Source organism: Petaurus breviceps, unplaced genomic scaffold, assembly GCF_028583685.1.
Source record: "Petaurus breviceps papuanus isolate PSGF00001 unplaced genomic scaffold, PetGlider_PUasm1.0 229, whole genome shotgun sequence".
Taxonomy (NCBI): domain Eukaryota; kingdom Metazoa; phylum Chordata; class Mammalia; order Diprotodontia; family Petauridae; genus Petaurus; species Petaurus breviceps.
In genome coordinates, this window is record NW_027185903.1 from 33,648,922 (window position 1) to 33,672,472 (window position 23,551).

General features: G+C 39.2%; 1 protein-coding gene across 3 annotated transcripts in view; it reads right to left on the bottom strand.

Annotated features, from left to right (window-relative positions):
- The window catches only part of RAB3C (RAB3C, member RAS oncogene family), a 352,364-nt gene that overhangs the window by 26,723 nt on the left and 302,090 nt on the right, over positions 1 to 23,551 (bottom strand). For all 3 annotated transcript variants that reach the window (XM_069096457.1, XM_069096456.1, XM_069096458.1), the window contains exon 4: positions 16,808 to 16,932. In XM_069096457.1, coding sequence (XP_068952558.1) covers positions 16,808 to 16,932 — 125 coding nt within the window. The remainder of the gene's footprint in view (positions 1 to 16,807; positions 16,933 to 23,551) is intronic.

Consider the following 23,551-nt stretch of genomic DNA (forward strand, 5'->3'; position numbering starts at 1 on the left):
GGAAGCTGCTGAGGTCGATTTTAGTTTTATGTCAGGAAATTCTTCCTAATAACCAGAGTTGTTCCTAGGTGGAATGGGATGCATGGAGAGGTAGTGGGAGCCCTTCCTTTGAGGTCATCAAGCAAAGGCCGGAGGACCACACGTCAGGTATGTTATAGGGGGGCTTCTTTTGTCCATGGGTTAGATGAGATGACCTTTAAGGTAGTTTACAACTTTGAAATTATATAATTATGTGATATTATATTATGTCCTGGGAATATAAGTTAATATGATACAAACAATATTCTTAAGGAACTTAGAATTTAAAGGAGAAAAAGACATAGACATAAATAGGATCATAATTAGAGCTGGAAAAGAGTCCTAGGGTCTGAGATCTAAAGGTAGAAGGGACCTTAGAGGTACTCTACTCCAACTCTCTCATTCACAAATGGGGAAACTGAGACCCAGAGAGTTTCAGTGACCTGCCCCAGGTCATAGAGCAGGAAATTGAAGAGCTAGAACTTGGACCTAGGCCGTCTGATTCCCAAACCAACAACCTTTGCATATTTCCATTCTTCTCTGATCTATTTTACAGTAAAAGAGAGTCTGGGATAAGTACAAAAGAGAGGTCCAACAAGGCACCATGAAATCAAATTAGGCTTTTAGGAAGTAGCTTCAATAGATGGAGAATAAACAGGGGGAGAGGAGAGAGCAGGGAAGGAATCCGTCCCAGGCAGGAAGAACAGCATAAGAAATATGACGAAAGCAGGAACGGGCAGGACAAAATGTGTGATGGAATGTAGAGAATGTGAAGGGAAGTAACATAAAATAAAGCTGAAAGGGTGGGTTGAAGTCAGATTGTAGGAAGCCTTTACAGAATCTCTGAATTTCTGAGTTGAAAGGGTGCTTAGAGGTCATTTAGTATAACCCGTATCTGAACAGAATCTGCTGTTTAATATCCAAACCTAGTGGTCATCCAGTCTTGGTTTGAATATGACTAGTGAAAAGAGTGAGGTCGCTAATTCCACTTTCGGATAGCTCTAGTTGTGAGCAAGTCCTTCCTTCATAGAGTATAAATAGTGGACCCCTCCCTTCTTTCTTTTTCCTACTCATAACTCCTAGCTCTGTGCCATGGGGCTAAAAAGAATAAAGAGAACCCTTTTCTTGCATACTATCCCTGAAAAATAGTTGAAGACAACTATTATCTGGAGTTTACACTTTATATAGTAGGCAGAACTGAATGTTTCTATGTAGGTTAGTGATGAGGTCAATAGTGTACTAAGAAGGTGACTGGCAGTAGTGTAAAGGATTGGAGAGGGGGAAAACTGAAGCAGTGAGAATAATTATCAGGCTTTTTACAATAGTCTAAGAGAAGAAAGGAGGGCCTGAATCAGAATGGTGACTGTGTGTGGGTAGAAAAGAATGATTGAATGTGAGAGCTATTGAGGCAGTATGATCACCAACTCTTAGCAACCGGTTGGATGTTTGGGATGAGGGAAAAGAAAGATTCAAAGATGGTGACAGTTAAAAGCCTAGATGACTTGGGAGATGGTGATGTCAATGATACTGTGTGAGGTCAGTTTTAGACATGTTGAGACATTTAGGTGGAAGTGTTCAGTAGGCATCTAAATATATAGGACCGAAGTGCTGGGAAGGGTCTAAGAGTAGAGATCCATAGTTTTGGGAGTCATCTGCATAGACTGATAACTGAACCTTAGGGAATGAATAAAATTTCCAGAGATGAGAGTATAGTGGTGAGATAGAAGACCAGAGATAGACCCTTGAGGGACACTCACATCTTAAGAGCTTTGAAGTAGGAGAGGAGGCAGCAGAAGGGCCAGGGAAAGATTAGGGCAATGTCACATAGTAGATGTCACATAAAAGAAGGAGAACACAGTCCATATTGTCAAAGACCACTGAGATATCAAGATGAATGAAGACAGAAAAAGGGCAACTAGGTTTAGGGATACTTTGATACTGTGAGAAGTAATGTAGTGGAGAGAGACAGCCTTGGCCCCAGAAGGACCTGAGTTTAATTTTCACCTGTGACACTTACTAGTTATGTGACCCCAGGTAAGCCATTTAGACTTCAGTACTCTAGGTAATACTCTAGGTCTATAAATCCCAGGGTAAGTATCCACCTGCCTCAGTAGAGGGAATTTACTCATCTGGGAGTTCTCTATATCCACAAAATCACAAGTTTAGTCCCTATCTCTGCCTTAATATCTGTGATAAATTACATGTATGTGGGTACTCCCCTCAAATGGTATTTATTTCAACTTGCTCATGTCTTTTTATTTCAGTATGAATTTTGTCCATATCATCCTGTAAATCTTTCAGAAGAGAGGGGAGGGGATATATTTATCCAACATAGTAGGGTTCTTGCCTCTACATTTCTTGATATTACCTGGGTACAATTGTATCACATGTTTTCACATAAAAAATAAGCATTTATGAAGTACCTAATATGTACCAGGATCTGAGCTAGGTACTGGGAATACAGACACAAAAGTATTTTATTTATTCCCTACTCCCTGTATATCTCTTTCCCACAACCTTCCTAACTTGAAGATATATACCTTCTGGGACCCTGTGGATCAGATTGATTAATATATTTCCCAAGAAATCTTCAATTTTCATGCTTCACCTCATTTGTCATTCTTCAGACTTCTCTTTTATGAACTTGCTTACCACCTTGTTCCTGAACATAATTATCCTTACTCTACCTCGATCCAGTTCAAGAACCATGAATCATGATAAATCAATTCAGCTCTGTCATTGTTCCTGGATGGAATATGCTAATCTATTCCTGTGTTCACCATCTCCGTGATGTTCTAGGCCAAAATGATTCTCCTGGCCAATGCTGCCCTTGGTATGTTGTCTCCACTTTAGGCTACAAGTTCCATGAAGGCAAGGGTTGTTTATGTTTTCTTTGTTAAATTATTATTCATATTCCCACCACCTAGCAAAGGCTTGAAATATAGTTAGTGCTTCTGAAATGTGTTTTCATTCTTTCTCATGCATGACCAAGTCACTCCCAGACATAGTTTTATAACTCTCGTTGTACCTCTCCCATACTCTCTGGTGTGTGATTCTTCACTGGTAATGTATTGGAACATATTTATGTCTATCATATGTATCTCTGGTGTCCCATTATTCACAGTCAGATAGTATCCCATATTGGACTTAAAAAGATGGGCCATTTTCTTTTTTGGAGGGGGGCAAGGCAGGGCAATTGGGGTTAAGTGACTTGCCCAAGGTCACACGGCTAGTAAGTATTAAGTATCCGAAGCCAGATATGAACTCAGGTCCTCCCGACTCCAGGACCGGTGCTCTATTCACTGGGCCACCTAGCCACCCCCAGGCCACTTTCTCAGGAAGATGAATTGTGGTTATTAAAAACAAGGCAGTTTCCCAAATTCAATCCAACCCTCTCTCTTCCTATTCAATTCTGGACTTACTTTATTATTCCCTTGCAGTGTCTCTCTAAAATAATAGGCATTGATAGACCTGCTCTCTCCATTGTCGATTCAACTGCATAATTAAAAAATAAAAATATAACAGAGCATAGATAATGTAAATATGTGGCATTTAAAGTCAACATGTGGCCCACAGTGACCCTTATGTATGATTTAGTGGTCCCTGTTTCTATCTGAATTTGACATCACCAATCTAGAGGACTTCACTTTCTATGGGAAATTTGTTTTTCGATTCGACTCTGTACGGGATATTCCCCATAATAGTAGCCAATATCTTGGTGAGCATATATCTTCTTTTTTATACCTTGTCTGACATTTTTATTGAGAGGAATGTTGATAAAAATCATTTCTATTATCAAAGAATTGTTCTGACTCCTGCATAGGAGTCTCCTCATGAGAGAACTTTGAAGACAATGTCTTGCTTTACTGAATCAAATGCTTTTCTAAAGTTAAAAAAATAATAAACACATTGGGATATTGTATTGTACCTTTCAGTCAAATATGCGACCACAAAGACATAATCTTTTTTTAGAATGTCATTTGTGATCTATACTCTTGTTACATGTATTGATTAATCTCATAAATATCTTTTAGTATATGAGTTGTTATTTAATGACATTTTTCCCTTACCTTTTTCTGGTAGTAATATTATATATTATTTTTCCAGGCTCCTTCAAATGCCTTGAGAATCAATACCTCAATGTCCTCAAAATATTGTTACTCCAGCACAGACCTCCTCCGTATTTGTGGTCTAGTCCAATTGATCTTTCCATCTTTGTTTTCTTCAATGTCATTTCTATTAAGGACAGGGTTATTGGGTGACCTTAGAGAAAGCTATTTCGGTTAAAGTGGTAGGAGCAAAAATTAGATGACAGGGGACTGAGAAAGGAGAGGCAATGAATAGACTATTCTTTTTCTCTAAGATTAGGCTAGGATGATAGCTTTAGGGGATTGTAGGGTCAAGGGAAAGTATTTTTAGGCAAGGCAAGATCTGAGCCTATTAATAGGCAAAGTGGAAGAGAGTACTAGAAAAGGAGAGATAGGAAATGCATAGAAGAAGATTAGAAATGCATGCAAGAGACGGGAAGGAAATGAGATCAAAGGTGTAGGTGGAAGGGATGAATTTTGACAAGGATGAGGAATATCCCTTTCTATGAGAGTAACAGAGGGATGAAAGATAGAATGGATTAAAATATTGAAAGATTTAGGGAAATTAAGGAATTTGTATTAGATGATCTCAGTTACATTAGATGACTCCGTTTTCCTGGGAGCAGGAGTAGAGGAATCAGATGGTAGGGGTGACCTACGGTTGAGTACTATCAAGGATAACTGGCAAAAAAGTAAAGGATGCCAGAGATTAGGAGAAGGCTAGAAGACAGGGAATGATTTCAATGACTGACAAAAAGGGGCCAATCTGGGTAGGGAGGAAAGAAAGGCTGGAACATTATCAACAAGCAGGAAAATCAAGGATTATGATGGGGCCAAGAGCAGGTGTGGAAGGATAGGAGCCTGGATAGAGAAGAATTTCAGAGTCCAGATGTTTGAAAGTAGGGTGAATGATGATGAAGTCTAAAATGTAATTGCCCTAGTAGAAAAATTTTAGGTCATGGTTGTTGAAAAGCCCCAAATTTACAAGGGCAGGGCATTAGAAGTATGACCAAGGTAGATGATGAAATCTAAGGATTGAAGGCAAGAGAGAGGTGAAGAGAAAGTCTGAAATCCAGGTGCCAAAATCAAAGAGGAAAGTGGTTGAATGATTGAGAGCTAAGAAGAATGGAACAACAAGGCGGAGAAAAGGAGAAAAGGAGAAAAGGTGGTATTGTTCTAAAAGAGAGAAATTTAAGTGATAAAGGCAAAGTCAGAGTCTGACTAGGCTAAAGGAATAGAAGGAAAAAGTTTAGATAGGGTAATGGGCTAGGGATGGGCAAGGACATAATAGAAATCAAGATGAAGGAAGCATTGAGATAGTTTGGTAAAGAGGGGTTATGGAAGAGTAAGGGAAAAAGTAAAGGTTTAGAATAAGGGGCCCTTTAGGGGTTGAGGTTCAGTAAGTGAGTCACTGGAAAGTGTGTGTGTGGGAATTACCACTGAGTAAGAGAAGAGTGGGTTGGCAGATGGATTCTTAAGCAGTGACAGACATTAAGAGTGTTGATATCTAAGGTTTCAGTCAGCAGTGGACGGATATGAATCAACTTAACAAATCCATTTTATAACTTTTGCTAATCACCTACTATGTACACAGTGCTTAGTGACAAGGATACAAAGATGAAGACTGATACATCTCCTGCCCTCAAGGAGCCCACAGAAAGATGTGACATAAAACTGAATGATATATAGTCAAATGTGATAGGGTACAGGAGAAATCTGAGGGGTAGGGGGAAGAGGAACAGAGACAGAGAGAGAGAGAGAGATAGACAGAGACAGAGAAACACACAGAGGGAGACAGAGACAGACAGACAGTTACAGAGATAGAGAGAGAGAGACAGAAAGAGACAGAGACAGACAGATACAGAAATATAGAGACAGACAGAGACAGAGAGACAGAGATCATTTTCAAGAGTGATAATTGAGTTTTTCTGGAGGAGGCACCTGAACTGGATCATGAAGGAAGAGAAGGCTGTCAAGAGGCAGAGGTGAAGACACAGTGCATTCCAGTTATGGGATACAGTCTCTATAAATACACAGAATTAGAGAGTGTTGGATAAGATTAAGGAACGATTTATTGTCTAGTTTGACTGAAATGCTGAATATGTTTAAGAGAGTAGGGTGAAATAAAGCCAGAAAGGTAGTATAGAACCAGCTTATGGAAGCTTTTATATGCCAGGTTGTGGAGTTTTTTTTTCCCTCTGTATATGATAGAAAATCACTGAAGTTTTTGGAGTAGGCAAATCAAAGAATAAGGTTTGTTCATCAGGAAAAATTAATTTGACAGCTACATAAAGGATGATAGGAAAGACCAGAAAAAAAGGATGACTGAATAAGAGGTTATTGGAATAATCCAAGGGAAAAATGAGAGGAATCTAAATTAGAATGATGACAGTGCCCATAGAGAGAAGAGATATTTTAGAGATTGAATAATAAAACTTGGCAACTTATTAGATGTGGGGGAGTCAAAGATGATTCTAAGATTTTGTGCCATTAATAGAAATTGGACAGCTGGAAGGGGGTGATGATGATACATTCAGTTTTTGGATATGCTGAACTTAAGGTGCGGATAAAATATACATGTAGGGGATGCCCAGCAGACATTTGTAGATAGACGCCTAGAGTTCAGGAGAGAGGTGAGGTCAGGATCTGTATATTTGGAAGTCACCTGCATAGACTGGTTATTATTATTTTTTTAAGCAATTGGGGATAAGTAACTTGCTCAAGGTTACATGGCCAGTTATTTCTGGGTGTGGTGCTAAGTATCTGAGCCCGGATTCGATCCCAGGTTATCCCGACTCTGGGGCCAGTGCTCTTACTCACTGAGCCTAAGCAATTGGGGTTAAGTAACTTGCTCAAGGTTACACGGCCAGGTGTTTCTGGGTGAGTGCTAAGTGTCTGAGCATGGATTCGATTCCAGGTCATCCAGACTCTGGGGCCGGTGCTCTTATTGTGCTACCTGGCTGCCCCTCATAGACTTGTTATTGAATTGTTTGGCATTCAATGCCCTACATAACCTACTCCAACACCCCTCTCACCTTTCTAATCTTCTTACACCTTATGTTCTCCATGTACTCTTTGATACAGTCACAACAGCCTCCTTGCTCTTCATTCAACATAGCATTCCATTTCTAGGCTCCAGACATTTTCATTGGCTGCCCTCTATGCCTTGAATGTTCTCCCTCCTCATTTCTATTTCCTGACTTCAAGTCCCAGCTTAAATTCAACCTTCTACAGGAAACCTTTCCCACTCACTGTTAACGCTAGTGAATTCTTCCTGCCAATTATTTCCTCTTTCTACTGTATATACCTTACTTGTACATAGTTGCTTGCATGCTGCCTCCCCCATTAAATTTGGAATGCTGGGACACCTTTGCCTTTCTTTGTATTTCCAATGTTTAGCATAGTGACTGGCACATAATTGGTGCTTAATGAACTTTTATTGATTGAATGAATAACCAATGAGAATAGGAACTTCCCAAGGGAGAAAGAGCAGATCTACTCTGGGAAAAGGGCACAAGTGGAGGGACAAAGACATTGGTCAACTTATCTGAAACAAGGATGAATAAGATGGATAAAGTAGCTTTTGATAAATCATTATTATCTCAAAAAAGTAGGAGATAAAGTTATCTGTTGAATGGGAGGGGAAAAAGCAGAGAAAGGAATTTGGAGGATTTGAGGGAAACAACAAAAGATCTGGAATTATAATAGGGAGTTAATTAAAGACAAATAAAAAATATTGTCACAAGGGCCCTGGAAGTATCAGTAGGGAGGAATAGAGGATGATCATCAAAGGATGCAGCTGTGTGAATAGGGTTGACTAGAGAAAGTTTTGACAATAATGAAGCATTTGCGCAAGTGAGAACTCAGAACAAGAAGTTGATGTGAGATAGAAGAGCATAGGAAGGACAAGAAATTTAGTGGAATAAGAAGTCTAGGGGACATTGGGGGAGTGAAGAAGTGGGACCTGACCCTATGAAATAGTTAATATCAATGGAAGATTGGGATGTTTAAGAGATGGAATAAAGAAATTGGGCTCTTTCAGGGTGGAGGGGTGGTGATGGCTCTGGGGGTTGGAAATCACTATAGGGATATAAGGGCTTTTTAGAAGCATGGGTACTGTCAATGAAGATCTTGAAGTGAAAAAATTGTTAATAGGTTGGGAGTACAAGTGGGAAAACAGTTATAAAGCTAGAAGGACAAAGCTAGAAGGAATCCTAGGTTAGCCTTGTTGGAGTTGTTGTTGAGGGTATATGGATAGTGATGGGATATGGATAGAGAAGGGATCTATGATTTCTTTGAACTTTTGGATGAGGAAACTCCTGCCAGTGTAGGTTTGTTTCTTCTCTGCAACTTATATTCATCTTAGACAGTTGCCTAGAGGGTATAATGACTTTCCTAGGATCACAAAGTCAATAAGTGTCAGACATTTCTTGAAACACATCCCTCCTAGCTTGGAGGCCAGCTCTCTGGCCACCTGAACTTGCTGCTGGGAAAAATGTGCAGATTCTCTGATGGTCATAATACTCCTGAAGAGTCACAGCCCTAATCCTAGGGCTATTTGCCTATTCTACAGCCTTCAGACAGGGCCATACTTAAACCAAGAGACACATCAAAATCTATGCAATTTTCCAAAATCTCCTGATAATGCTCAGTTAGAGCATGAACCAGTGGAAATAATGGCAAGATGTCGTGGCAGACAACTTGGGGCAGACAGGCCCTTAGGAGCCTTAATTGCATTAGTAGGACTTTAGGATTTGGTAATCCCTAGCCTTTGACAAGCAATAAAGTTAAGCTTTTAAAGATAATAAGAAAAAACTGCTGAAGACCAGAGTCTTATATACTTGAAGAAGGTGGGTTAGGTTTAAAAAAAAAAAAGAGCTTCAAGGTAGTGTTCTTCTTTTCAGATTTCCTAGTTAACTTTCCCATTGGAAAAATAAAAAAAAAAATAAAATCTTTCACTAGGCTATGTACCTTTCAAGCTAGCTATGTTGGGCCTTAGACAGAATTGAAGAAAGAAATCAAGGTGGGCTCAGGTCTATATTGTTTAGTAAGTATTTGTTGATTGACTGTTGGGAGTTGCTAGGATGCTGATTTTGAGAGAACTTTTATATCTGAATAAGATTGAATATGAAGATGTAGCATTTTTTTTTTAAAGCAATCGGAGTTAAGTAACTTGCTCAAGGTTACACGGCCAGTTATTTCTGGGTGTGGTGCTGAGTGTCTGAGCCCAGATTTGATCCCCAGGTCATCCCGACACTGGAGCTGGTGCTCTTACTCGCTGAGCCACCTGGCCTCCCCTAAGCAATTGGGGTTAAGTAACTTGCTCAAGGTTACACGGCCAGGTGTTTCTGGGTGGGTGCTAAGTGTCTGAGCCCAGGATTCGATCCCCAGGTCATCCCGACACTGGAGCCACTGCTCTTACTTGCTGTGCTACCTGGCCGCCCCAAGATGTAGCATTTTTAATGGTTATCTAGTCACTTTTTAGTAGCTTACTCTGGAGCCAAAAACACAATTTATAAGGTTAATGAGTCTAATTCTTTCATTTTACAGATAAGAAAACTGAGGGCCAGTTAGGTAAAGGGAGTTACTTAAGGTCACTTATGTAGGGTTGAACTAGATTTGTAATAGATATATTTTTAATTTCTCCAAGTGTGTGTATGTAAGGTGGATTTTAGTGTGTGTAAGGTGGTTTTTATTATTCTTTTTTAGATAATGGTTCCGAGGATCGTAGATACTAGTTCCCAAGATTCATGGCCATAACAATATCTAGTTCTCAGGTTCATGGTTTATAAACATCACCACATTTGCATAGCATTATAGATGATAAATAATATGAACATTTGTGCTTAAAGTTCTAAATATCCACTGCAACTGTGCAGTGAAATGTAATGATGAGATAATGTAAACATTTGAAACTATTGCTGGCAAATTGCCTTCTTTGTCCGTTGCCCTATAAATCAAGTTGTCAGTGGTCAGTAAGTGGGAAATAGGAGTGTATGAGGGGAATGTGCTTGTGTGTGTGTTTACCTCAACTGGCCCTCATTGAAGCTTGGCGGGGAACGCACAAGCTGGAATGCTGTGTGTGCCTTGATTGGCCCCCACGAAGGCTTGGGGGGATTTGTTAATGTGTGTCAGTCTCAACTGGCCCGCACTGAGACTTAGGGGACCTGTAGGAGGTGTATCTCTTACTATATTCTCACCTGTCCCTGAAAGAAGAGTGATCAGGGGATGCTGTAGAAGTTGGTGCTCCTGTTATCAGCAACCCTCTTGGGAAGACTAAAGTCAGTTTATTTAATCCCTTATTATGTCTCCAATGCTGTCCTTCTGGCTGCCCAGATTAAGAGTGAACCTGCCAGGACACCTGTTAGAAAAGCTCCTACTCCCACTCTTGTGCCTCCCTAGCTACCTCCTCTCCAACAATGGGTATAGTCGGTGTTATCTAACAGTGTGTAGGACAGGAAAAGGAAGTATGTGGAAGAAAAATTGTTAACCCTGAACAAGAATCCAAGGGTGTGGTGACTAAAGTAATAACTTGGAGCCCAGAAGAGATGCTATCAGGAGGGTCTGTTATTTCCTCAAGGGAAATTTTTTTTTAAATCAATTGCTCAGTCTCTGAATATAGAAAAAGAGTCACAGAAGTGTCTGGTATAGACTGACCCTACTTGTCTACACTTGTACTGGTGCCCCACCCTCTCCACCTCTCTACACGTATAGAGCAATGCTGTGGCCTAACTAGACTAAAGGCCAAGGGTAAGCTAGAGTGGTTGTGCCTTGCTTCAATCCAAAAATGGAAAATATTATGGAAGAAAAATAGATAACAAATGGTGATCAGTGCTGTTGTTTGTCCTTCATTCTTGAAGAAGACCTGACATCAGGGAGGTGATGCCATGACACACATGTGAATTGAATTTAAGTGAGGCAGGGCTGTGCAAAGTCACCAGCCTCACTTTCTCCTCTGGAGCCATCTGGGTCCACTGGCCAGATATAGATCAGGAGAACTAGAGATAGCCCAGGATGCAGTGGGGGACCTTGGACTTTTCAAGATAAAGTCTTGAACAGGTCTCAGTTTGACTGAAGCAATGCCCATTCAGTGACTGAGGCTTAATAAGAAATGAAGCAGAGAATAGTCTCTTTACCTAGTCAAAAACAATTTATCTGGGAGGGGAAGGCCCTCACAGTTTCTGGTCGAAATGAAACAATTGTTATTTACATTCATTCGAAGTCAATCAGGGCCCAAACAATAACCTGAACCTATAATTGGCTGATCAATGAAATCCAGAGTGATTTGGGGCTATTTTTTTTAAAAAAGCTTCAGAGATAAAAAATCATATTCTCTTTGGGCAGAGCACTGGCAGAAAGGAAGGAAGGAAGGAAGGAAGGAAGGAAGGAAGGAAGGAAGGAAGGAAGGAAGGAAGGAAGGAAGGAAGGAAGGAAGGGAGGGAGGGAGGGAGGGAAGAAAGGAAAGACATAAAAAGAGGAAAATCAACAGACATGGGGGAGAAAAAGATTTAAAGCCTGGGCAAGTAGGAAACTAATTGGCCACTGAATGAAAGAACTAAGGAGGGGAAACTGGCTGGGAGAGAGGAAGGAAGATGGCAAATTTGACTTCAGGCATGCTGAATTTCAAGGATGAAATGACAGTCACATGACAATGTATTCCTAGGCAGCTACAGATATTGAACTGGAGCTCAGGAGGTAAGGACCAGCAACCTAATTTTGAGGAAGTATTCTCCAAAAAGCAAGAGTTAAATCCATAAAAGTGATTTAGTTCTCAGAAGGAGAAAGAATAGAGAGAAGAGTCAAGGACTGAACTGTAGGAAATGCTCTAATCAAGGGATGGAAACATAGATTCAGGGTGGTAGACAGTGACTAGCTACTCTGGACCATTAGAGGTAATGTGAACCAAAGAGAACTGATGAGTGCTCCAGAGGATGAAAATAGAATTTTTAACCCCCATCCCAGAGTTTATTCACGGTTTTTTTTTGTATTGGAGACCACTGTGACAGTCTGGTAAAGCCTATGGATGCCTTCTCAGAATCATGTTTGTACAGAGTAAAGTACATTTTTTTATGTACTTTATGGATTTTTTTATGGATACTTTATGGATTATGAAGGAAACCAATTATTTTGAAATAAAGATGGATTTCCCTCCATCAAATTCATTAACCCCTTGAAATCTATCCAAGGACCCTGTTGAGGGTCCATGAACAACAGGGTAAGAACCCCTGCCTTAGCACCACTGGAAACCTAAGGGATCTTTTAACATTAGACTTTACTTTACACTTTACTGAGAGATGTCAACCTCAGTCTGTTAGTCTCTTAAATGGTAGGATTTGGACAGCTTGGGAGAAAGAAAAGCAACCCCTCTCCCCCATGAGATATGTTTCATGGTAACTCTAAATAATATAAAAGAACTTAGTTGCAACTTGAATGTGAGGTACATTCCTTGTAGCACATAAATGCTATATGGACAAGAATGAAAGAAAACATGTATTGTAAAGGATTATTCATTAGATAGAATGAGTTATAAGGAGATCAAAAGAGAATTGTTATTTTGAGTCATATGCCAAGACTTGGAAATAACTTTTCTTTTCCTTTTTAATAGCCTCCTTTCTAGTGACACTCTTTGTCATAGGGTTTTATCTGTGTGATTTTAAAGATGACAAGTGCTTAAACCTTGACTTTGGACTTTGTAGGGTTCAGCATCTGCTTTGCGTTGTTGCTCATCTCTCATTTCAGTTAATAAAGGCATGTGTGGTCATGGGGGGGCAGAGACTAAGCCACATGAAAGGAGGTACATTTCTCTCTTGGAGAACATCATATAATGGTTGCTATGGCAACCACTGATTTTTATTGAACCCAGAGCAAAAAAGATCAATTAGAAACAATTGGGGGAACTTGCAAGGGACATAAAACACTCCTGCCTTGTGATTTCAGGAACTTCTCAGTAATTTTTCACTGAGAGGCTTATAGAATATAAGCTTTTCATGATCATTTTGGTAATTCTCCTTTTAAAGGCTATCAGGGGCTCAGAGAAGGAATTTTTTTAAATATAAGGTTCCAAAGTCCTGTAAGCAATGAAGATATCTTTAAATGTTGGAAGGGCATATGTAGCACCTTTGCATTCTTAGTATAGACTCAGGAAGCCTTTTCATATTCCCTATCCAGCCAGGGATTAGCATAGTACTGAGCATATAGTAGGTACTTGATAAATGATGAATGTGGGTTGAATGAATACATTCATCTGCATTCTCCCTTTGTAACAACATCTCTTTTCTCTCCCCTTCTTGGGTGTCTTCCCCTTCATCTTATCTTTTTTTTATTCTTTCTCTTCTTATATTTAATAGATTTAATTATGTCACATTCTTTAAAAAATTTTCACCTTTCTTCCCCATAGAAAAAGGTTTTGAAAGCTATTTCTTTTTTTTTCTCTTTAAATAGGCATTTTTTTGTGATATCTTTTGGTTTTTGTATCACCTAGATTTTCCCCTGTATCACTCCATTTCTTCTCCCAGAAAACCATCTGTAATAATAAAGAATTTTAAAAAGAGAGAAAAATTTAGCAAAAAATGATCAAGAAATAAAAAGTCTGACATTATATGTAGTGTTCTACCTCTGTGAACTCTTGTTGGCTCCCACATATACACTTCTGCCATGGAGAGGAGGGAGCTTTGGAGACCATTTCTTAATTGCTTCTTTATATCCCAGTGATGTTTTCTCATGCCATTAATCAAAATAAAATTTTCTGAGGCCACCATGGACAAACCAGTTATGTTTCCTGGAGCTTGACAGTTTCCTTCACATTGTCATAAGTTTGGATAATTAGAAACCTGGGCACTTCAGATTAAAGGCCTTCTCATGTTTCTCTTGCTTCTTGTATCTGAATGTCAAATTTTCTATTCAACTCTGTTTTTTTCAGCAAGAATGCTTGAAAGTCCTCCATTCCACTGAATGACCATATTTTCCCTTGAAACATGATACTCAGTTTTGCTGGGTAGGTGATTCTTGGTTTTAATCCCAGCTCCTTTGACCTCCGGAATATCATATTCCAAGCCCTTTGATCCCTCAGTGTAGAAGCTGCCAGACCCTGTTATCCTGATTGTGTTTCCACAATATTCAAATTGTTTCTTCCTGGCTGCTTGTAATATTCTCTCCTTAATCTGGGAATTCCGGAACCTGGCTATAATATTCCTAGGAGTTTTCTTTTTTGGGATCTTTTTCAGGAGGTGATTGGTGGATTCCTTCAACCTCTATTTTGCCCTCTGGTTCTAAAACATCAGGGTAGTTTTCTTTGAGAACTTCCTGGAGGATGATTTCTAGGTTTTACTTTGATCATGGCTTTCAGGTAGTCCAATAATTTTTAAATTCTCTCTCCTGGATCTATTTTCCAGGTCAGTGGTTTTTCCAATGAGATATTTCACAGTGCCTTCTATTCTTTCATTTGTTTGGATCTGTTTAACAGCATCTTGATTTCTCATAAAGTCATGTGCTCCCATTTGCTCCAATCTAATTCTGAAGCAATGATTCTCCTCATTCAGCTTTTGAGATTCTTTTTCCGTATGGCAAATTCGACTTTTTAAGGCATTCTTCTTCTCATTGCCTTTTTGAGCCTCTTTTGCCATTTGAGTTAGTCTATTTTTTTAAGGTTTGATTTTCCTCCATCAGGCTGTTGACTCTCATTTCATAATTTTCTTGTATCGTTCTCATTTCTCTTCCCAATTTTTCCTCCACTTCTCTTATCTGCTTCTTAAAGTCCTCTGTGGCCTGTAACCAGCTCCTATTTTCCTTTGAAGCTTTTGGTGCAGGAATTCTGACTTCACTGTCTTCCTCCTGTTCCATGTCTTGCTCCTTTTTGTCCCCCAAATAGGAGTATAATGTTGGAATCTTCTGTCTGCTTTGTTTCCTTTGCCTGGTCATGTCACCCCTCAGTCACTTGACCCCTGGGTTTTTTGCCACAGTAGGACTCTGCCACCAGACAGGGGAGCTTTCATCCCAAATGCTGGGGTTTTCTCAGCTGCTGGAGGTATTAGATGGGTGCCCTCTCTGAGGTCTCCACACGCTCTGGCAAGCTGGACACACACCCCAGGACCTCCACCCTAGACTGCAATCCGGATCCAAGAAGATTAAAGCAAGAGCGATTACCCCTCAGACTGGTGCTTGGTCCCCCTACACTCTGCAGGCCAGGAGCTGAAGCTGCCACGTGGCACTGGGTGGCTATGCCCGCATCTCAGCAAGAAGCCACGCACTCCCACTTACTGGGTCCCAAACTTCAGACTGCACTGACCTCTCACTTTGTCCTTCACATCTATGTGTCTATAAATCTGGAAATGGCCACAGCTGCTGCTGATCTGGAGTCCCTCTGGCTGGAGGCTGGTCAGGCCCACCCTGGGGCTAAAGCCTTGGCGTGGGGCTCCCAGAGCGCTGGCCGATTCCTGCCAGCCTGCCAGGCTGTCCTCAGTGGGAGATTAGCTTCTCTGTATCATTTTGTGGGTTCTGTAGCTCCAAAGTTTATTTAGAGTCCCCTTTTTACATGGATTGGGGAAGGTGGAAGCTGGAGCAGCGCAGAGGTCGTGCTTCTACTTAGCCATCTTGACTCTACCCCCCTCATCTCCTCTCCTTCATCTTATCTTTACAAGAAAGTATATCCTGTGACGTGGTCTGGGAACAACTCTAATCAGCCAGGGTATTTGTGCCACATATTACACTTCGGTAAGGATGGGGAGGGGATGCAAAGATAAAAGTGGACATGGTTCTTGTTAAAGAGGAGAAAGAATAAGTCCATCCTGTAAAAATCTTTCACTGAATCTGTTATCTCATTTGGGTGGATAATATCTTTACCATCATGCATCACAATCAGTGGTGCTCGGTTAACAGCCAGTTCTCCAAAGGAAAAAATGTACACACAATTTTAAATTTAATTTGCATGATTATGAAGACAACCTCCATCACTTTTTTAAGTCTAAGCAATCTACAAAACAAGAAATCAAGCCTACTGCTCTTGAGGCAGCTAGGTGGCACAGTGAATAGAGCACTGGCCCTGGAGTCAGGAGGACCTGAGTTCAAATCTGGCCTCAGACACTTACTAGCTGTGTGAACCTGGGCAAGTCACTTAACCTTGTTTGTCTGTTTCCTCATATGTAAAAGAAGCTGAAGAAGGAAAAGGCAAACCACTGCAGTATCTTCACCAAGAAAACCCCAACTGGGGTCACAAAGATTCAGACATGACTGAAATGATTGAACAAGAAATGCTCCCACTACAAATTTAACTACCAGCTCCCTTGAGCCTGTAGAATCTGGTTCCAGCACACCCTTGAACAATCCATTCACGAGCTTTCATCTTTTCCCTCTTCTTCTGTAAGTCCTCCACAGAGGTCTTATGAAAAGCTGGAGGCTTTTGTCTGGGTCTTTTACTATTTAATAGATAATAATAGTAAGCATTGCTCACAATTTTATGACTTTCTGGTTTATAAATTACATACATGATCTCATTTGCACAATTCTAGCCATCTTTTTTTCTTTGTGAACTGGGCTTGAATACAATTAAGAAAGATTAAAGAAAAGGCAATGATCACTTGCTGAGGATGCATAGCTTTCCACTGTCAGAGTAGTAAATTTCATTTCATCCTCCCTAACAATTAGTGCCATGCTCCTTCAGTGAGATGCTGTGAACAATAAAGGTCTCTCATTGGTTGATTTCTTACCGAGCTGCTCTCCTAAATGTTTGCCTCTCTCTGTCGAGATGACCCGCTCATCTTCCATGTCACATTTGTTCCCAACCAAGATAACCTGGGCATTATCCCAAGAATATGTTTTGATTTGAGTTGACCTAAAATAGAAGAACATAATAAAAAAAGTCAGGGGAAGGCTGACTTCTGAAAAAGAAGATGAGAAACAAAGTCAGAGATTATAATAACAGAGGAAATGAAACTCAGAAAACTTCTGACAACTAGACTAAATTAGCTTGGTCTGTAATTCAGTCTTTAAAAGGCTCAACAGTAAATGAATGCATAAAAAAAATCGGAAGGAGTTCAGTGTTGTCTTGATGCCCTTGCTGTATAAGCTATACTAGTAATAAGACTGTTTTTCTTTACAAAAACCAAAAAGTTTGCCATTGCCTTTTCATCCAACCACACACAAATATTTTATTACAATAGGGTCTTGATCTTCTAAGGCAAATAAAACTTAGAGCATCCAGGATAATTAAAAAAATATGAATACTATGAAATGATAAGTATATAACTTCCAGTTTATATAGAATGAAACCAGGATAGGCTGCAGACAAGTAACAAAGATGCTGAGCTGTGTTGTCATTTTAAACTCATAATTACATTATATCTGATTTTTAAAATAGCATCAGATAAAGTATATATCACACACAGACTTGTCCCCCATTCTCCCCCCATTATTTTGCTACTTGGATGTGAGCTAATTAAAACCACACATGTTGGTTCACACAAAACATAAATATGTATATACACATATGTAATATATTTTGACATATAAATATACACATGCACATATGTTTTACACACATATTTATGTGTGTATATATGTACACATATTGCTATATATTATATCTATATATCTGGGGCAGCTAAGTGGGGCATTGGAATATATACTGGACCTGGAGTCAGGAGACTCATTTTCCTGGGGTCAAATATGGCCTCAGACACTTACTAGCTTTATGACCCTGGACAAGTCACTTAACCCTGTTTGCCTCAGTTTTCTCATCTGTAAAATGAGCTGGAGAAGGAAATGGTGAACTACTCTATAATAGTAATGTAATTTGAATTTGAAGATCCCTTTGTGTTGGCAAAGGTAGCAGGTACTTAGCACTTAGTAATTGATCAAGCCTCTGTTGGGGAAACAGAAGGTATGAACTCCTGTCTCCTGTCACTGATGTAACGGGAAGGGGTTGGCTGAAACAGGAAGCTAATGCTGTGTGTATATATGAAAGCCCAGAGAGGCACAGTCAGAATTTCTTGGGACCAGCATCTGGTGGCAGAGCAGCTACAGAAGAGAGAATCAAGAATTGAGCCAGAATTTCCTGAGAATTTGTTGTGGTGGAGCTTCTTCTGAACAGGAGCCCTGGAGCCTGGAGCCCTGATCCAGGAGCCAGGATCCAGGATCCAGGAGCCCAGGTGACTGAGGAAGCATGACTGGAATGCTGAGACTTTGTTTGTGGGTTGGTTGAGCCTTGAATTCCCTGGAGCAGAAATGGTGAAGGATCTGACATGGACCAGAAGCTGTGAACTTCAGTGTGGAACAGGACCTACCCAAAGAACTGGATAAGGAACTGGGAGCTGTCTGCCAGTGAACCCAGAAGACAGTCTGGTAAATCTGGGACCATGGAAGGGGATCCAGGGAATCTGAGAACTGGCCCCAAGTCAAGATGAAAAGACCTCTCCTTGGGTACTGAGTAATTATGGAATTATAGTTTACTAGTGACCTATGGGGTAGAGGGTTGATTGAGTTAACTTAAGACTTTGCCCCATGACAGGAAGACTTTGACTATTGTACTTTGAGACTATATTGTGATCTTATTTAGTAATTGATTGCTGAATAAGTGACTGATTGAGTTAACCTAATACTTTGCCCCATGAGTGGAAGACTATGACTATTGTACTTTGAGATGATTGTTCTTTGTTCTAAATATTGTGACCACTTTGGTGAAAACTATGTGGTCATTTTAATGATAAGCTGTTGTGTTGTGACAAGTTGTAATATTGTGGATGCTGTACCTTGATTTTCTGTAAATGTTTTGCTTTGATTTGTTATGGAATAAATAGAGTGTTCCCTATACTGTGTAATCAGAACCTTAAAAGCTGTTCACAGTAGCAGTCCTCTGGAAAGCTTCTGTGCATGGTATTACATACTCCAGTATCTTTGCCAAGAATACCCCCAAAATGTTAACAAACGAACACTACTGGAAAACAACTGAACTACAACAATAATAGCTTACCACATTTGAGAGGTGAAATTTATCTCTGTTAAGACAAGGAGGGTAGAGTGTAGATTGAAAGAATGTCAGAGTTGGAAGAGACATCTGAAATCTCTCCCCCATTTTACAGACCCGGAAACTGCAATACTAAGAAGTTGCATGGCTTACCCAAGGCCACACAGGGAGTAAGGAGTAAGGGTCAGGACTTCAACCTAGATCCACTGACTCTAAGCCAATATTCTCTCTACTATACTATACCTCTCTTCTCATTCTCATGGGAGTTGTATTGAGGAATTATACAACTAATGCAAGCAGAAAAAAAAGAAAGTTATTTTATGAAATCATTAATAGAACAATTTGAACTCGGGAAGATGAGTCTTCTTGACTCCAGTCCAAACACTCTATCTATTGGGTCTCTCAGGTACCCCATGGTAAGCTGCTAGAATCATTTAAATAATCTATCTGTCTGTCTATCTGTCTATCTATCATCTATCTATCTGTAAGTATATATGCATCTCTGTATGTATGTATGTCTTAGCAAACTCCAAGGTGCAACACTTAACAAGTATCCTGAAATATGTGATTTAAAAGGCAAATGAAAAACAATTTGTGGTTTTAAAATCGATGAGATATGAACTGGGCCATTGGGGAGGAAGACAGTGGTCACCCTTGCTTCCAGAGTTTATTTCTATGATGAGTACTAAGGAAATGAATGCTAAATCTTATATTCTGAACTCTGTAGCTACCACTTATTTGGTAATACTATACTGATTGCTATTAGCATGATAATAACTTATTTATATGATGCTTTAAGGTTTTCAATATGTATGTTTCTCCTGTTAACTTGGACACAGCCCATCTACTGCTTCTATAGGAGACCTTTCTCACCTGTCCCTCACTTCCTCCTACCCCTCACCTCCTTGTTATTAGAGATAGTCATGGAATAGTAAATAGAGAACAGACCCTGAAATCATTACCTGAATTCAGGTTTGCCCTCTTATACATACTGTCTATGTCCTGCTGGGTAAGTCATTTAATTCTTCACACCCAGGAAATTCTCTAAGACAATGATTTTTAAAGTATATGTCAAACTGGGTAGACAAATGGAGTTTCTTCATTGGGAATGCTCTGTGCCAATGAAATCACAGATTGGATACCTTTCCCCACCCAAACCCTCCAAACATTTAGTAAGTAATTGCTTTTCTGTTTCTAACTGGATTCCCCACCCTTCTCCTTAGCATTGGCTTGAGAGTCAGTGGATTTGGGTTTAAACATTGAACCTGCTTTTTGCTCACGAGTGGGTAAAACCCTTGAAGGCAGGGATTGTTTCCCTTTTGTATTTTTATCCTCAGAGCCTACCACAGGGTTTTGTATAAAGTAAATTTGTTGGTTTTTTTTCAATTAAGTAACCCCAATATAATTCAAATATTGTTATCCCCATTTTCCAGATGAGGGAAGTGAGTCCCAGTGAGTTTAAATGATTCACCCAGGGTCACATAGCTTGAACTGGAGCTGGCTTCAACTTTGTTCTTCTTACTCTTAGACTGAATGCTCTTTCTTCTACTGTCCAAAAATAACAATGAAGGGGGACCAAATGAGCAATTAATCAAATAAACTCTGCAAAGCGGATAAAAACCAGGCTGGTATTTGTATTCAGAGGTATGTACATTCTTCAAAAAATACTGGTATTTCTCTGATAAAGAACATACAGATGGAAATGAATTGCTTCAATTACTTCTCTAATTAGAGAAACTCTTGATGTAGGCAGGAATAAATGCACACAAATCGAGAGAAAGGGTGTAGTTTCAATCAAATCATGTGTCATACTTCAAGGATCATTTCTAATCTTCAATGGGCAAGAAAGAAGGCAAGAATCAGATAAATAATATGTGAGTTTCTAATTCCTACTCTGCCCAGGTGGGTGACCTTTGCTACTATTTACATTTTACCACCCCACCCTGGTCTATTGTTTATTCCCACCAAGGTCAACTCCACAAGGGAGGGATACTTTGATTCATCAATTAAGAACCTGCAATCCCATCTCCCCACAGTAAGACTCTGAGTGCCTAGGTGTCTAACTGTGAGTTATTCCAAATCATTACCCTCTGAAATATTAGTTATGAGAGTGATAAAAGACTCCGAAGCTGACCTGTAAAGAGACTTGTGCAATTAAAATTTCTTTAGCATCATATCCTGTACAACATTATGCTTACTTTTCAAGCACATGAAAACCTCTTTTGAAAATTTCTGGCACAGGTGTCAAAAATACGCAATAGTTCCAAGACCTTGTGTTTATACCTTGCAAAGGGTCATTTGCCATATTGCAATGTTACCTCTCCTGGGACAGGTATACTAATTAGCAATGTGCACTAATGAAGCTTTGCCATGGATATTTGTTGATTAAGGATGCACATTTTTAAAAGGAGTAGGGAGGTGTGTATCACACACTATTACCCATGGAGAGGAATTAGATATTGCTAGATTCTTGGGGGAAAAAAAAGATCCTTGGGGATTTACAGTTAATCACAGTGAGATTAATGGATTTCATTGGAGCTACTCTGGTCACCATGGTTACTCTGGAAATGGCAGTCAATGCAGAATTCACGCAGTATCAGGCCTTCAGGGACTAAAAGATGCCATTATTCATTGGTCATGAATTGAATTTCATTTGCAAAGAAAAAAAAAGAAAGGGAAAGCAGATTTTGCTTTGCTGATTTCAGTTTTATTCAAAGACTTAAGTGGGGGAACTTCTAAAAATGATGCAAGAAATAAAAAAAAATTGCAAGGGCTCTAAGCTAAATTTCCCATGCTGTGTAATGTAAAATCTATTTTGAAAACTAACTAACTAAATAAATAAATAGCAGGCTTTAACACAGGATGCTAATCTTAACATATTAAGATCAATTTCCTTAGATGCTTAAGTTATTCTCTAGTAGTGTCTGGGACTGGGTGGAGGGTGTGTGTGTGTGTATGTGTGTGTGTGTGTGTGTGTGTGTGTGTGTGTGTGTGTGTGTGTGTAAACAGAGAGAAGGGGTCAGAGGTGAGAGATCTGGAGGGTGGAAACATCAATATTTGGCAACTGATTTGAAAAGTATGGATATGTGGAGTCCAGGCTAATTCCAGGGTTATAAACCTGGGGACTGGGAAGATGGTGATGCCATTTAAAGACATTGGAAAATTTTGGAAGAGTGTTTTTATAGAAAGATAATAGATCATTTGAGACACACTGAGATTGAAATGTGTCTGAGACATCCACTTGGAAATGCCCATTAAGCAGTTGGTATTAGGACATCGAAGTTTAGGGGATAGACCGAAGTGTGGAATGAGACATATATATTTTAGATATGGTCAACATGGGAAATTGCTTTGCTTGACTGTGTATCTTGATAAAGATGTCTCTTTTCTCTCTTTTTTTTCTTTTTTATGGAAGAGGAGGTAGGAAGAAAAGAAAATAATTCTTTGTTAATTGAAAAAATATATATATATATATATATATATATATATATATATATATTTTGTTAAAAGAGCTACTTCTTCCATAGAGTCTCTGCTTTATTGTTAAACCTAGAAATAATGTAAGCACTAGCATGAATCTCACCATCTCCTCCATCTAACAGGTTTAGGTGGGTGCTACCACCTATTTTTCCTGTTGATGTTTCTTCTTCCTCTAGCTATATGTTCTAACTGGCAGGTAGAGTTCTAGGCAAACTTCAGATAAGTTCAGTTACTCACCTTTATATTTTCCTCAGCTCTATGGAGAGCCTCTTTTGAACAAAGTAAGTGCTCAGAGAAGATTTATTGGATTGAATCGATATGTCTATTTCAAAGTATTTTTTTTAAACCCTGATGACTGTTGTAGTTATTTAGAGCTATCAACATTTCAAAATGGCATTTTTTGAACTTGAGAAAACAAATAATATCTGTGAATCTATTGTTTTTAAGGGTAATTTGAGAAACAAATTTGGATCTTATGAAAATAGATGAGTGATAATAAAAGGATCAATATAGAAGCATTATAAGAGGAGAATTATCTCACAGTAATGAGATATAAATCCCCCCCTAATGACAAATTTGGCTTTATCCCAAGAGTTTTAGTAAATTGTCTGTTGTCATTTTCTTTGATGAAATTATTTAGTGTTTCTATAATTTGTTTTTTCATATACTTTTTGTAGATTATCTAGGCTCTACTTAGCTTTCAATCTTTGCTTTAAATGCCATCTATTATAAACTTTATTGCATTTTGATCAGTGATATTTTTGCTTTGCTGAATTTGTTCATGAATCCTTTATGCCCTCGAATACTGTTTGTAAAGGTGTCAGGCAGAATGGAGATATATGTCTACACCTTTGAGATAAGGCTAGTAGAGGAAAAATTGGGAAAAGTAATGATAGTAAGATAATGAGAGAAAATTATAGAAAGAGAATTGAAAACTTGTAAAAGAAGCACAAAAATAATAAAGAAAATAATGCCTAAAAAAAGAATTGGACTAATAGTTAAAGAAGAA